The following is a 12,887-nucleotide window of genomic DNA, read 5'->3' as shown; positions in this document are numbered from 1 at the left end:
TGAAAGTTCGTTATTCAAGAAATATAAGGATGGTGCGTACAAACGAACCTACGGAATTACGAACATTGTTTCACTTCTGGATTAAAAAAACCTTCAGAACAACGAACCTTACTTCATTTCTGGATTAACTTCAGAATTACAAACCTTTGGAATAACAAACTGTTACCCCAAAGTACTCTGCTGGAGCAGCGCCCATACACTGTGGAGGATGGGGGGGGGGGGGGGAGCAAGAAGGCAAAGCATCTTTTACACCTGCAACGTTCATGAATCCAGCTCTCTAAATTAATTTCTACACAAATGTGCCAAACGCATCCTTTCCCTAATCTTGCCACGGCCGACACTGAGATGGAGGAGTAAAGCAAATCAAAGCAAACTCGAATACCGGAGGGTTTACCCGCAAAGTCGCCGGTTTCCATTTATAGCCCTCCCTCGGCTGCCCCAGATTGGACTAATCTTTCAAGATGGCACGCTGGTGCTAAAAATACACCGGATCAGCCGCCCCTACTATTATCACTGTATTTACACACACCACTTTTGGCGCTGTGTTAAGTCCGCCATCTACGCAGATTATAATGTATATGATGTGGCAGCAGACTGCTGCACTGATGTCTAAGAGTAACATGAACCAAGGGTGCTGTTTCAATTTAGTGTTAGTGCAAGTGCTACTTTCAAAATTTCCAGCAATGAAAAGTTGCAGCAGTATTATTTTTAAAAAAAGGAAATAATTACACATGCAAATTATTTTGGTGTGTATAAAAAGGACAAGCAACAGAGCTACCACAATATTCTGACAGAACCCCAATGGATGCACAACGTAAGTCCTGTGTGTGAGAAGCTGTAATAATGTTCGTTTGGAAAGTGGGTCACAAAGAGAAGTAAGTAGGCTATCGGACCTGACAGGAGTGGGTTCTTTGGATGAACATACGAGTTGAAACGAGTTGCCTGGTTCTAAATGTACAATTGTTAATAAGTGTTACTACTGTTTGTTTAAATAAAAAAAGAGAAACACACACAAAAAAAACCCCAAACAAAAGGGTGGATTCATGGAGTCATGTTGAAACTGGCGAAGCCTACATGTAAATATGTATATGATGCCAAAGACAAACTGGACTTTGGTTTCATTGTGGTTTCCTCTTGATGGGGGGTGGGGGGGGGGGGGGAAAGGATTAAGAGTATGGCAGTGTGGGAGAATTTCACCCCCCCCCCCCCCACGTGGATGTGATGCCAACTGTATCACTTCAAGATAGGAGCTCACTGGCCGTAAAAAACACGAAACTTTGCAGCTCGTGGGCGAACGAATCAAACGGTATCTCCACTCCAATCTCCTGCATGCTGTCCTGGCGTCTGTGGCAAGAGCAGCAAGAATCATGTCATCACCGCGACACTTATCTTTTTAAAATTGATGACTTCCAACATCGACTGAGCGGTTCACTTGCCTACTGGTGCTTGCATGACTACAGCTCTGTGCGGGCAGCCGAATTGGAGGTTCGGTGCACACCACGTGGGCAGAAACGCGATTAGATGATATCAGATAAGCAAAAGTGAATGAGAAGTAAAAGAGACTTTTGAGAGAGGCTTTTAATATCACACAGATGCTTCTAGGGGGTAGGGGGACATGATAAATGACAGGGGTGAATTACGAGAGATCAAATTCAAGTTATTGGAAACAAAATTAGGAGTGAAAACATAATACAATAGATAAAAGGATGGACAAGTTAAAGGAAATGATGGGTTGAGGGGTGCATGCATGAGCGGTACAGCCAAAATCTTGAGAAATTCAAATTCATTGTGACAAGGTGAAGGTCATAGAAATTACAAGCATATGTGCAAAAAGTGGAAATAAATTTTCGCTAGCCGTGGATTTGGGGTCAAACGAGAAATGGAGTCTTCCCCCCTTCAGAAATCGGAGATTAATCTCCACAAGCACAGCCAATGGACACACTCACACACACACACATGCAAATGTGATGTTTTGAAGCATTTATGACAAGGGTAAACATACAGACCACAGGAGTGGATCCAGGAATTCCATAAAGGGGAGGTGCCTTTACAAAATTAAAGGAGGGTGCACGCCCCCCACCCCATTTTTTCGTTTTATTTCTTTTGTTTTAACAAAATAAAGAGGGGGCACGCAGCTGGTGCGCCCCCCTCTGGATCCGCCACTGGACCAATAAAATCACGATTATATGAACAATCAAAGACAGGATTCAAAGCCGACGATGAATTGAAAACATAGCACATCCATTCTTGAAGTGCAGAAATAACTTGAGAAAAGCAAAAGCCTCTTGCTACTGACAGAGGAGCAAATAACTCCGTAAGACTTTGAACAAATTTTGTGCGGAAGTATGACAGAAAGATCGGTTATTGTCATCAGTTTTACTGTGAAAACCTAATTATCTCATCAAGGTTGACAAAAGTGCTGACGCCCCGCCAAATTAAACTAATTTGAATGAATAACCTGTGAACGAACAAAAAAAAAAAAAAGAAGAAGAAAAATTACTTATACATGCAATCATGACTGAGAAACACCCCATCTGTCATACCTGTGTCTTATGTTTCATTTCAAAGGAGGAGAGCTGAAGATAACTTCTTGAGATTGTATCTTGTTGAAAAATTGGCAAAAAAACCCAAAAACCCACAAAACTTTCTCTGGCAGACATCAGTAAATTTGTTCACATACAATTACTAGAATATGTGGTAGATAGACAGAAAGAAGGGGGGAAGGGGAGGGGGAAGGGAGGGGAGAAGGAGAGGGGAGAGAGAGAAAGATCAATGGATAATGGTAGATTTCCTGGTGCTCTCATCGACGACTTGCCAGTAAAGCTTCGAGCCCAGAACCCTTAAGACGGCATCAACTTTGTTAAGACGGGCTGGGAGCAAGAGCAGGGACGGGGAGAAGAGAGTGAGTGAGGTAAGAGGGAGTATGACAAGCAGGCAGAGATACGGTGAGAGGAGGTGAGTGACTGACAGACAGACAGACAGACAGACAGACACATAGGAAGGAAAGAGACAGACATACAATGTATAAACAGAAAGAAAGAGAAAATGCAAGTACATGTATGAAGTTTGGTTTCCCAGGCTCAGTGTCTCACATTTCTAATGCTATTAAACATAATATAGTCTTGACTAATGGTACAACAGGTTTCAAAAAAGAAAGACAGCAAAGGCTCTGCCATGAATGAGAAGATTGCAATATCTGAGAACTGAAGGAGATTTTAAAAAAAGAAATAACCCCCCCCCCCCAAGAAACACTGTCATCAAGGAAACAGCAAATTGCAAAATGTGACAAAAAAGCTGAACAGTAAAGGTGTCTTTTAAGCAAAGAATGGATTGGATGAATAGTAAGTGAGTGAGACAGAGACAGACAGACAGACAGACAGACAGACAGACAGACAGACATACATACATACATACATACAAACAGGCAGACAGACAGACAGACAGACAGAGAAAGAGAATGAGGCAAACTAGGAGTAATAGCCAGAGGGTCTCAGATGGAAAAATTTGCCGCTTCCAGATTGTGGCCTCTCTGTACACAGACATGAAGCTCCATGACAAAATCAATCTTTTTCTGTGGGGCATGCAAATTTGGCATTTCCTTCCAGCAACACGGACAGGGATTCAACCTCAGAACGGCCAAACACCAACCCAATTCTCCCCCCCCCCCCCTCATTAAAAGAAAAAGAAAGTTTGTAAAGGACAAAACAAATCTCTAAAGTCTCTTCTGTCAAGGCAATACAAAAAGAGAAAGAGAAAGATATGGAGAGACAGAGGCAGAGAGGGATCGGCTTGGAAGCCCCTCAATGATTGCCCCAAGCGATCAGAGATTAAAGAGGATTAGCGATATGACAGCAATCAGTCCCGATATCTTTTAAACCCCCAAACCTGGCATCAAACTCCTGTTTCTGTTGCTTGCACTTGGAGAAAGAGAGAAGAAAAGGAAACAAACTATATGGAAAACAAAAAGAGTCTACAATGCTCTTTAATATCAACTGCAAAACACACTATCCTATCACGTCAAACATAAAGTTGTGACAAGATGTTTTGTGTCATTCCAAAATTTGAACAAACTGCTGTTACAATAGTGCGACAACAACTGCTCAGCAGAAGTAAACAAACTGGGATATTGATCACTACTATGCATGGCACAAGTAAAATTGGTGTCCATAGTAACCAGAGCAGTGATCGTGTGAAAACTGGGCACACGCTATTGCATGTATACCAGCACTAGTTAAGAGATAAACCTGCCTTGAATAGCCTGCCAAACACGGGCAAGCCAAGTTTCTAGAGAGGGGTCTTTAAATAATTACAGTTAGGATTTAAATAGCATATTTACATACCATGGTAAGAAGTGTAAATGCTTAGTAAGTTATAGGACATCTATAAGGCAGCAGGAAGGAGAATTGTCTGCTCAGATGAGCGAGTTCCTACCAGAGAAACATTGCATAACTTTGGTGGTTTGCATTTTTTGATTGATGAAGGCAGATGTCACAGTTTTGGGACAAAAATCACGGCTGAATGGCAGCTGCTTACCCCTTCCAAGAAATTTGTAGACAATTTTTTTTTTCAGCGCACAGAGTTTTAGCACTGCTGTGACATCAGCACTGACTTCGTCACGTGCAATGCCACATCAGCAGCATTCCAAGTGAGCATTGCCCTCAATAATTTGTAGCCACCGTCACAGATTCTACCGCAAAAGATTTGATCGTGCCCCCCCCCCACCATGTCTCATTTTGAGTAGACAAGCTGTCGCCATAGGAACTCCACTACGCGGAAAATGGCTCTCACGGCGTGACTATGCATGGCCTTGAAATAAAGCGGCTCCTGACGTAAATATGGGACCAAAGGTATCACCTGTTTCCCGCTAAAGCGGCTCCTCAGGATAATTCACCTCATCGCATTAATCCCTTCTTTCTCCCACGGGTTAACATCATCTTTACAACCCATCACTGTTTATTCTAGGGAAGACGTCAAGAGTCTCTTGCATCACAAATCCACCTCCCACCCACCATCCACTTTTTTTTTGCAAAAAAGTTTCTGCAAACCGCCTGTTCTCCGTTCTCTGGCCACCGCGGCCCCGTGGACGTCACGTCACGCATGCTCTGCTGAGTCCTTCACCAGGGACTGACGTACCCCGACAGGTGAGAGCGGCCACGACCGCTGCGACGCAACACGTGGAGCTTTCCTCCGGTGGAGGGTAAGAAGGATGCATGAAGGGGAAGAAGGGGGCAACATTGAAGGTGGAGGAAGAGGGGCAAAAGTGGGGGGGGGGGGGAGGAGGGGTCGTTCGAGGAGATCTTGGCACGCTCCTACATTGCACCTTGATGGGGGCGATTTAGAGTCCTGATAGCCTATTTCCTGAATTGCAGAGGGGGCAAAACAACCCGCTCTGCCAGAAAAGTGCTTTGACTGACAGCGGAGGATGCTTGCCGTCAAGAACATCACTTTTTTTTTTCTTCCATGACATCAAAGTGAGAATGAAGCAATATGGGCACTAACAGCCATATGCCAAACAGATTAGCGTAGCCTGGTTGAATATCCCGACAAAAATATGTGCGTTGACCTCACCGCTTGCTTGTAATTTTTGTCCACACAGAAAAATATCAACACTTGTGTCAAATTTTACCACAACATAGCACTTACGAAAAAAAGAGGGAAAAAAAATCAGACGAAAATTCCTCACCCAAAGGTTTTACAGCACAGAAAAACAAAAATCGCATCAACACATAATCGCATCATCCTCACGGTAAATTTCTCATCAAAGTTGATTTGCTTTAGAATATTCCCAAGAGAGTCATTTCTGAAATATCTAATTTTCAATTTCCTCTTAAGATATCTACTAGGACATCAGGGAACTTTAATGGAACACATGCAACCCCATGTAAATGTCAAATAGGCAAAACATTCCATCCCTCTGATAAGACATAAATCAAGGTTCAGCGAATAAATACGTCACAACTCATGCATTTAAGAGAGTATACCACACTTCCTTGCAAAGGGCAGGATGCAACCATGACGGCACAGTTTGTCCCACTCAAACCGGAAAAAGGGGAGCAAACAAAACCAACAATTTACAGTCAGACAGACGTGGTTAGCAATAGTTAGTGCATGATATCAAAATATGGCATGTTAGTACACATTATCAAAATATGACATATCATGCCATACAAAATAATACAATTCTTAAGTATTTCATAAGGAAAGAATTCCCAAAAGAGAGATTGCATGATGAGCATGTTTGGAAAACAAGGTGCATGATCTTGAGACAATTACAGAGAATTCAAGATGACGACACATCCACAGTTTCTTCGAGTTCTCTGTGGACACCATTTTCTACATGCACAAACATCTTGATTTCTACCTTGGCTCTTTTGAAGTTGGAAATATGACACAACAATTTTTACACTTCCCATACCACAATGACAGATGAGAAAGATGTATATGAGGAAATATCAGCTAAACAAGCAAGCTGTTTGCTGCTAGTGAGAGAGAAAGGGAGACAGACAGACAGACAGACATGCAAAGTGAGTAAACATGAATTATGGAAGTCGGACACAAACTAGCGGAGATGGAGCGAAGGAGGATCGGGAGATTGGACTCACTGATCTTCATCTCCATTGACTTCTCGAGGCGGTCCATGCGCTCAGAGAGTTTGCCCAGCATGGAGCGTAGGAAGCCGATCTCCTGATCCTTCTGGTGGATCGTCATCTGGAGCTCGCGGATCTTGTCGTCGGAGGCGCCGAGGAACTCCTTGATGCTGTCGTAGGGGCACTGGCCCTGGGAGAGGTGCTCCATGACCTGGACGGACAGACAGAGAGATTCAAGGGATGGACAGAACGACAGATGAATGAATAGGCAATGGAGTAGTCGGCATCACAGCATCCCAGCACATTTGCATTTCACTGTTTGTTCAGCAGTAGGATAGGGAGTTGTTTTTGTAATAAGTAGATTAAGAATACTGCAAGGACAGAACATAAGATGACAAAAGGTGATTTGAGGTCATCATTATTGATGACATAAAGGGTAAAGGTTTGCTATATTATCAAAAAAAGTTAAAACTGAGGGGGGAAAAAAGAGTGAAACCTGGCATAGGTAATAGGTGTAATAATCGTTCATTAGCCCCTGGATCAAGGCATATCAAATAGAGGGGGGAGGGAGATTATTCTTGCAAACTTCTGCAGGCCGTCATTGAAAACAAAGTCTCAGAAAGACAGTGGCCTCACGCAGCGGATTAACGCGAAAATACGGGGAGATTGACAGAACAAAGGGCGCAAAGTTAAGCTCGCGGGGAAATGACTGCCAAGCCCCATGACACACACAGTCTGTCAATATCTGTCCCTTTGTGAGGAGGGCTGTCTAAAATCGACTGAAAATCAACTTGAGAAATGAAAGAGCAGAATGATACATGCTTTAATTCACGAGGTTCCAGTGGGAGACCTAAATTTAGACCACATCATCAACGGACACGCCCCATCTGAGCTTACGAAATCACTATCATTTTATATGGACAATATCATGGTACGTATACTTTGCTTTATTATATAGGAATGCTATGTAATGTATTGCCTGTGCCCATCACAAAAGAATGCTTGACTCATTTAAATCGACATACAAAGTACATGTATCTGCTCAAAGCACACTCACACTCGATGACAAAGGGAGCGCCTGACATCAAGCGATTTATTCGATATGAAGTTTGACGTAAAACGTGAAATCCCTATAGATGTGACATGATGAGCTCAATGCTGCAATTAGGAGCGACCTGTGCAGACCATGAGCAATTTATCATTATTGTTCTGTTTTTCTTCTCCATCCATGAAGGCAAATTAGTCTAAAACTCCACCCTGCGCACCTACGCATCATCCCCCATACGACACACAAGGAATATGACAGAATGGGACCATATCGCCATGACGACAAACGGAAGACCTACCTGCTCTTGGGTGCCAACGAAGTGGCAGCCATACCGCTGGTGGTCGCATTTGCACAGGTTGCAATTCAAAAGATGGGACTCCAGTTCCTGCACAAATGAATTGGAGAAGCACACACACAAAAAAAGAATTAATAATAACTTTGACAAGGAGACATATACTAGCATATAAAGTAGAGTTTGATTTGGTTTCTCGAATAGAAATCTCCTTCCACCCCTCTGTATGTTAATGTTCTCTATGCTCAGTGTGAGAGGTGTGAATGCAGGCATAATAAAAAAGAAAAGCACTGTATACATATAAGAATAAATGGCTGCTCTTAAGAAGCATCAGACATACACATGATTTTGAAATGTTTCAATTTTCCTTCAAACGTATTATGTATATTATCATATATACACTGTAAATATATAGACATGTTATACATACAATTGTATACACGTACATGTATCAGTACATGAATCAATCAAACCAGTACATTAGTGTTTCTTTATGGTAATGATAAACACATTATGTGAAACACTTAACATAATAGATTTTACAAGAAGAAGAAGAAAAAAAAAAGTAAATGCAGGAGGATGCCTGGCCCACAAAATCTTGATTTATAATACATACATACTGTACAAATCTTAAATCTAAATGAGATATGAACTTACAAAGTCATAAGAGCCCAGAGCTTACAACACTTACATAATACCAGTCCATGATGCGAGGTGATTTCTCCTTCACACAGCAGCCAACTGGCTTTCTCAACAAACTTCTCCAACTTTTGACAAATACTTCCAAAGGCAAGGGAAGGTCAGAGTTAATTTCTCTCACTGCCTATTACACAGTTCGCTTCATGAATACAGTATTAGTCCGCGGTCCAATCCAATGATTTTCTTACCATCTTGAGCACGAGCGGGCAGTCAGGGTTATTCGGGCATCGGACACGGGCATAACCGCACTGTGACTCGTGGTCTCTATGGAAACGCAAAAACACAGACAAGATGTAAGTTGTAGACAAAGGGAATACATCCGAGAGTAGCTTTTTTTTCGGGGGGACAAGAGATCTGGAGCGTGAAAGAGATGGATCAGAATGAAGTAGGACATAATTAATGACGCGACCTGCCTGCGGAGCCAGGCGAGTGTTCCGAGGCGTGTGCCCGACCACACCCAAGCTGCAAGGTCAGAATGGAATTGGTGCAGGCATTAACGGTAATCCAGCAAAACGACGGTCGGTTTGGATATCAAATAATGACCGCATCCCCATCACAGCAAACAGGAATGTGTATCTCAGCCCCCTCTATCTCTCTCTCGCTCTCTCTGAAACAAATGCCCTCAGCTGATCGGGACGCTCCGAACACACTTCTCATCAGATTCTGCTTGTTTTGACGTCAGGGTGAAAACTCTCTGCCCTTGAACGCAATGACCACGGATTACCTCTAGAGTCCCAACGGCTTTGGCGTTCGCGCTACCTATATCCCATGTTTGTAAGACCATTTTCTGGATGAAACACATCACAAGATAAACAGGAATTGCCAAGGGCAAGAACAGCAATGTACAATCATGACTTGTCATTTGCAGTTTTTAATCAGTGTTCATACTGATGCGGCAAACACTTCTCACTTTGGACCCCAAGACAGAACTTTTTTTTTTTTAAAACTGACAAGTCAGCTCTTTTCTGATATCAAATTAGATTACGAAATTGTAAAAATTGCACTTCCCCTTTTCAGGTTCTGCTGTGAATAATTCCTAGAAAAAAAAATGAAGAAGAAGAATGAGGTGTCTAAGCCTTTAATCTTGAAGACAAACACATTAAGACAAATGTTTTGTGAATGCTTGCAATAGCATCAAAGCTTGACAATGCAAGGAATGACGCACAACCACGGAAATGTGGTGTAAGAGCACACACAAAAAGAAAAAAAAAGAGTCACACAACATCCCAACATTCTTCATAAGAAAATGAAGTACATTTCTTCGAATTTTTCCATGTTTAAGCCCATCAACAAGTTCAGGGTTGATGACAGGATTTTTTGGGGGGAGTTTTCATTCAAAAATGTTATTTGTTCACATTTGAAATCTCTGATGAGAGCTTTGTCCTGAGTAATGGGGTGGGGGGGGGGGGGGAGGGGGAGGGGGGAGGGGATGAACAGAGATTGGGAAAATATCAAAATAAATCTACACAGATTCCTGTAATGCTAATTTCCTACGATCTGAAGCTGGCATCTGTCAGGACAGGCGAGGGGGCTGTTGTAAGTGACTATCTCGACTTGAGAAGCCACTTCCTGTGTTGCAACAGTACAGCTTGTGTGTGTGTGTGTGTGTGTGTGTGAGTGTGTGTGTGTGTGTGTGTGTGTGTGTGTGTGTGTGTGTGTGTGTACAATGTATGCTGTGTTTGTGAGTGCGTGAATGTGTGGTTGTGTACATGTACATTTTGTATGTGTATCTGTGTGTATGCATACAACTGTACACATGTATGTGATGGGTTAGTACATTTACAGTCAGGCAGGGGACAAAGATGTTTTGTGCTAAATACAGCAGTTCAGTTCTTTTCTCTCTTTTTTTTTTGGGGGGGGAGGGAAGGAGGTGGAATTTGGTAGTTATTTTTCACTTTGCCTTTCTTTTCATTGTCTTATTTGGGTGTCAAGGGATTTTTTCTTTTGGAAAAGAAAAAACAGAGAAGGATATTTAAGAGATAAAGCAAAAAGCACATAGAAAAAGGTGACAGAGTACAAATATGCCTGTAGACCACAAATAAATGATTAAAACGAGAGATAAGAATTCCATGGAAAAAGGGGTCAAAGTTTAAGGAATGGAGCAACAATACAGCAAAATGTGATGTAAGAAACAGAAGCATAGAGCATATTAAGTACAAATGGTACAAATGTACATGTATATTGATATCTGCTTACTTTAAGAAGCTGTTAAACTGAAGACCGGTCACAGAATATGGAGTCGCCTCAAGAGAGGCGTGGATAGGACTAAAGAAAACGTATTAATGTTTGATGACCAAGGGCAGATTATGATTGGCGTCTGTGGCATGACCAGTCATTCACGCATATGTGATGTCCTTGTTGCCAAGGCAATAAATCAACACTCTAAACTCAGCACCATCCAATATAATCACACTAATCCCCTTTCCATCAGTGGTCCGTACTGTGCTCAAACTGACAACAAACAACACACCTTGATGCACTGACTCCATGTTGCCAAAACTTAGTATGCAGATTCTGATAGTCCTCTATCAATACAAAGTACTTGTTGGGGAAAAATGTATTAAATATGAAACATATTTTGCAGTTCCCAGTTGTTCTTGTGTTGTTTGAAGTTTAATCTACTTAATACTGACTAATCTTCTCTCATTTTTTTTTTTTTTTTTTTTTGGGGGGGGGAACTGGACTAGCAAATGTTGCACTCACTGTTAATTTGGGTCACCAAATGTGAATGATAATCACACAATTTCTGTTAGCTTAGATACGTGTACTCTAAAAGTGGAAATCTTCGTGCATTTCATGAATCGGTAATTAGCGCAAGAATAAAAGCATGCAAATATTTTTGTTTGCCGTACTTTCCAGTAGATGATGTCATAATTCTACAGATTTGAAAATATGGGAAACTCTCCTTGTCCAGCCGAGCGCGAAAAATTATTCGTGCAAAAATATCCACTTTTACAGTAGTTCCCTTTTCCATAAGGTCAGTTTCCAGTAAAACTGTGCAATGCTGCTAGCAAAATAATAAAGGGCTATATTATACAAATGATGCACAGGATAGAGTGCGTTAGTGTAGGCGTAGTGCACTCGAGGGTATTTACAATTGTGAAACATGCACGAGGCGAAGCCGAGTGCATGTTGCACTACATTGTAAATACCCGAGAGTAATCCTGTGCATCATTTGTTTTATAAAATGGGTCGAAAATTCGAAAACTAACATCATTTTTCAGCGTTTTTCAGGTACCTTTGTGGGTCAAGACGTCCGAAGATGTTCGTCCCAAACTTTTACGCACGTCGCACTCGCGGAAGTCCCGCACATACAGTATAAGTATAATGGGGGGTTGGGTTTCCGGACACCCGCATGAAAACTTACTTATTTTACATAGAATATGCACCCTTTACCTTAACTTGATATAGACTCCTCATATAGGCCTACTAGACAACATACTCTGAAAACGGCGTGAGAATTAACCTGCTAAATCGTTGGATTTGCTCTTCAAAGTGACTCCATGTACGCGTCCGGTCCCATAACGCTTGGTCTACTGTACTGTACAAAGTGTATGTATAGTACAGTATACGTACGTACGCCACATATGTTATGCACAAGTGAAGACAGGCCGGCCGGCCGGCAGCCCGAACTAGAAGTTGTTTATGACAGCGCGTACGCGTATGCATGCAATTCATCAAAGGAGCCGCCGCGCGCACAGACGATCGGCAATCTACCATAGGATTACAGGCAGTGCAGTTGTACTGAAGTAAAGGAAGGAGGTGTGTCTCATTTCAGCGCTTCCTATTGGCTACATTCTTGAACCCATTTTATAATACAAAATACTGATTGTTTATAACAATGCTGTCAGTCCAGCAAAACACACAGCACAGGCTTTTTGTACATGACCACATTCCTATTTTCCTGATTTTTCATTGATTCCAAAGTCTTTCTCTGTGTGTCCACTATTCAATTACACACACACACACACACATACACACACACACACACACACACACACACACATACAAATGTACATCTCCATAGTGTAACACACTTGTCCCATGGCAGTGATCATAAAAGCAAGGATGAATCTACATCAAAGTCTATGAGTGGGCCTATGTTAGAGAGAAAGGAAATCCCATGGACAAACAAAAACAAGGAACACGAAAACAAAATGGTAAGAGGGGAGAGCAGTGATGTAATAACCATGCTCCATCGGAACAAGAAATTGAAAGCGACGATGTCACACCGAGTTTCGCCAACAAATCCCCGTCCGAA

The 12,887-nt window shown here is 42.1% G+C and overlaps 1 protein-coding gene across 1 annotated transcript in view; it reads right to left on the bottom strand.

Annotated features, from left to right (window-relative positions):
* Positions 1-12,887, bottom strand: part of LOC139726077 (E3 ubiquitin-protein ligase TRAF7-like) — a 48,464-nt gene that overhangs the window by 29,145 nt on the left and 6,432 nt on the right. Inside the window, exons 4-6 of the mRNA XM_071637159.1 lie at positions 8,815-8,890; positions 7,934-8,020; positions 6,603-6,798 (exon numbers count right to left, since the gene is read on the bottom strand). Of these exons, the coding sequence (XP_071493260.1) occupies positions 6,603-6,798; positions 7,934-8,020; positions 8,815-8,890 (359 nt within the window). The remainder of the gene's footprint in view (positions 1-6,602; positions 6,799-7,933; positions 8,021-8,814; positions 8,891-12,887) is intronic.

The sequence above is a fragment of the Diadema antillarum genome, unplaced genomic scaffold (genome assembly GCF_040938485.1).
Source record: "Diadema antillarum isolate AM-2024a unplaced genomic scaffold, OU_Dant_1.0 seq00000079_RagTag, whole genome shotgun sequence".
Taxonomy (NCBI): Eukaryota; Metazoa; Echinodermata; class Echinoidea; order Diadematoida; family Diadematidae; genus Diadema; species Diadema antillarum.
Note: the sequence above shows the minus strand (reverse complement) of the source record. Positions and strands in the feature narration are given on the sequence as shown.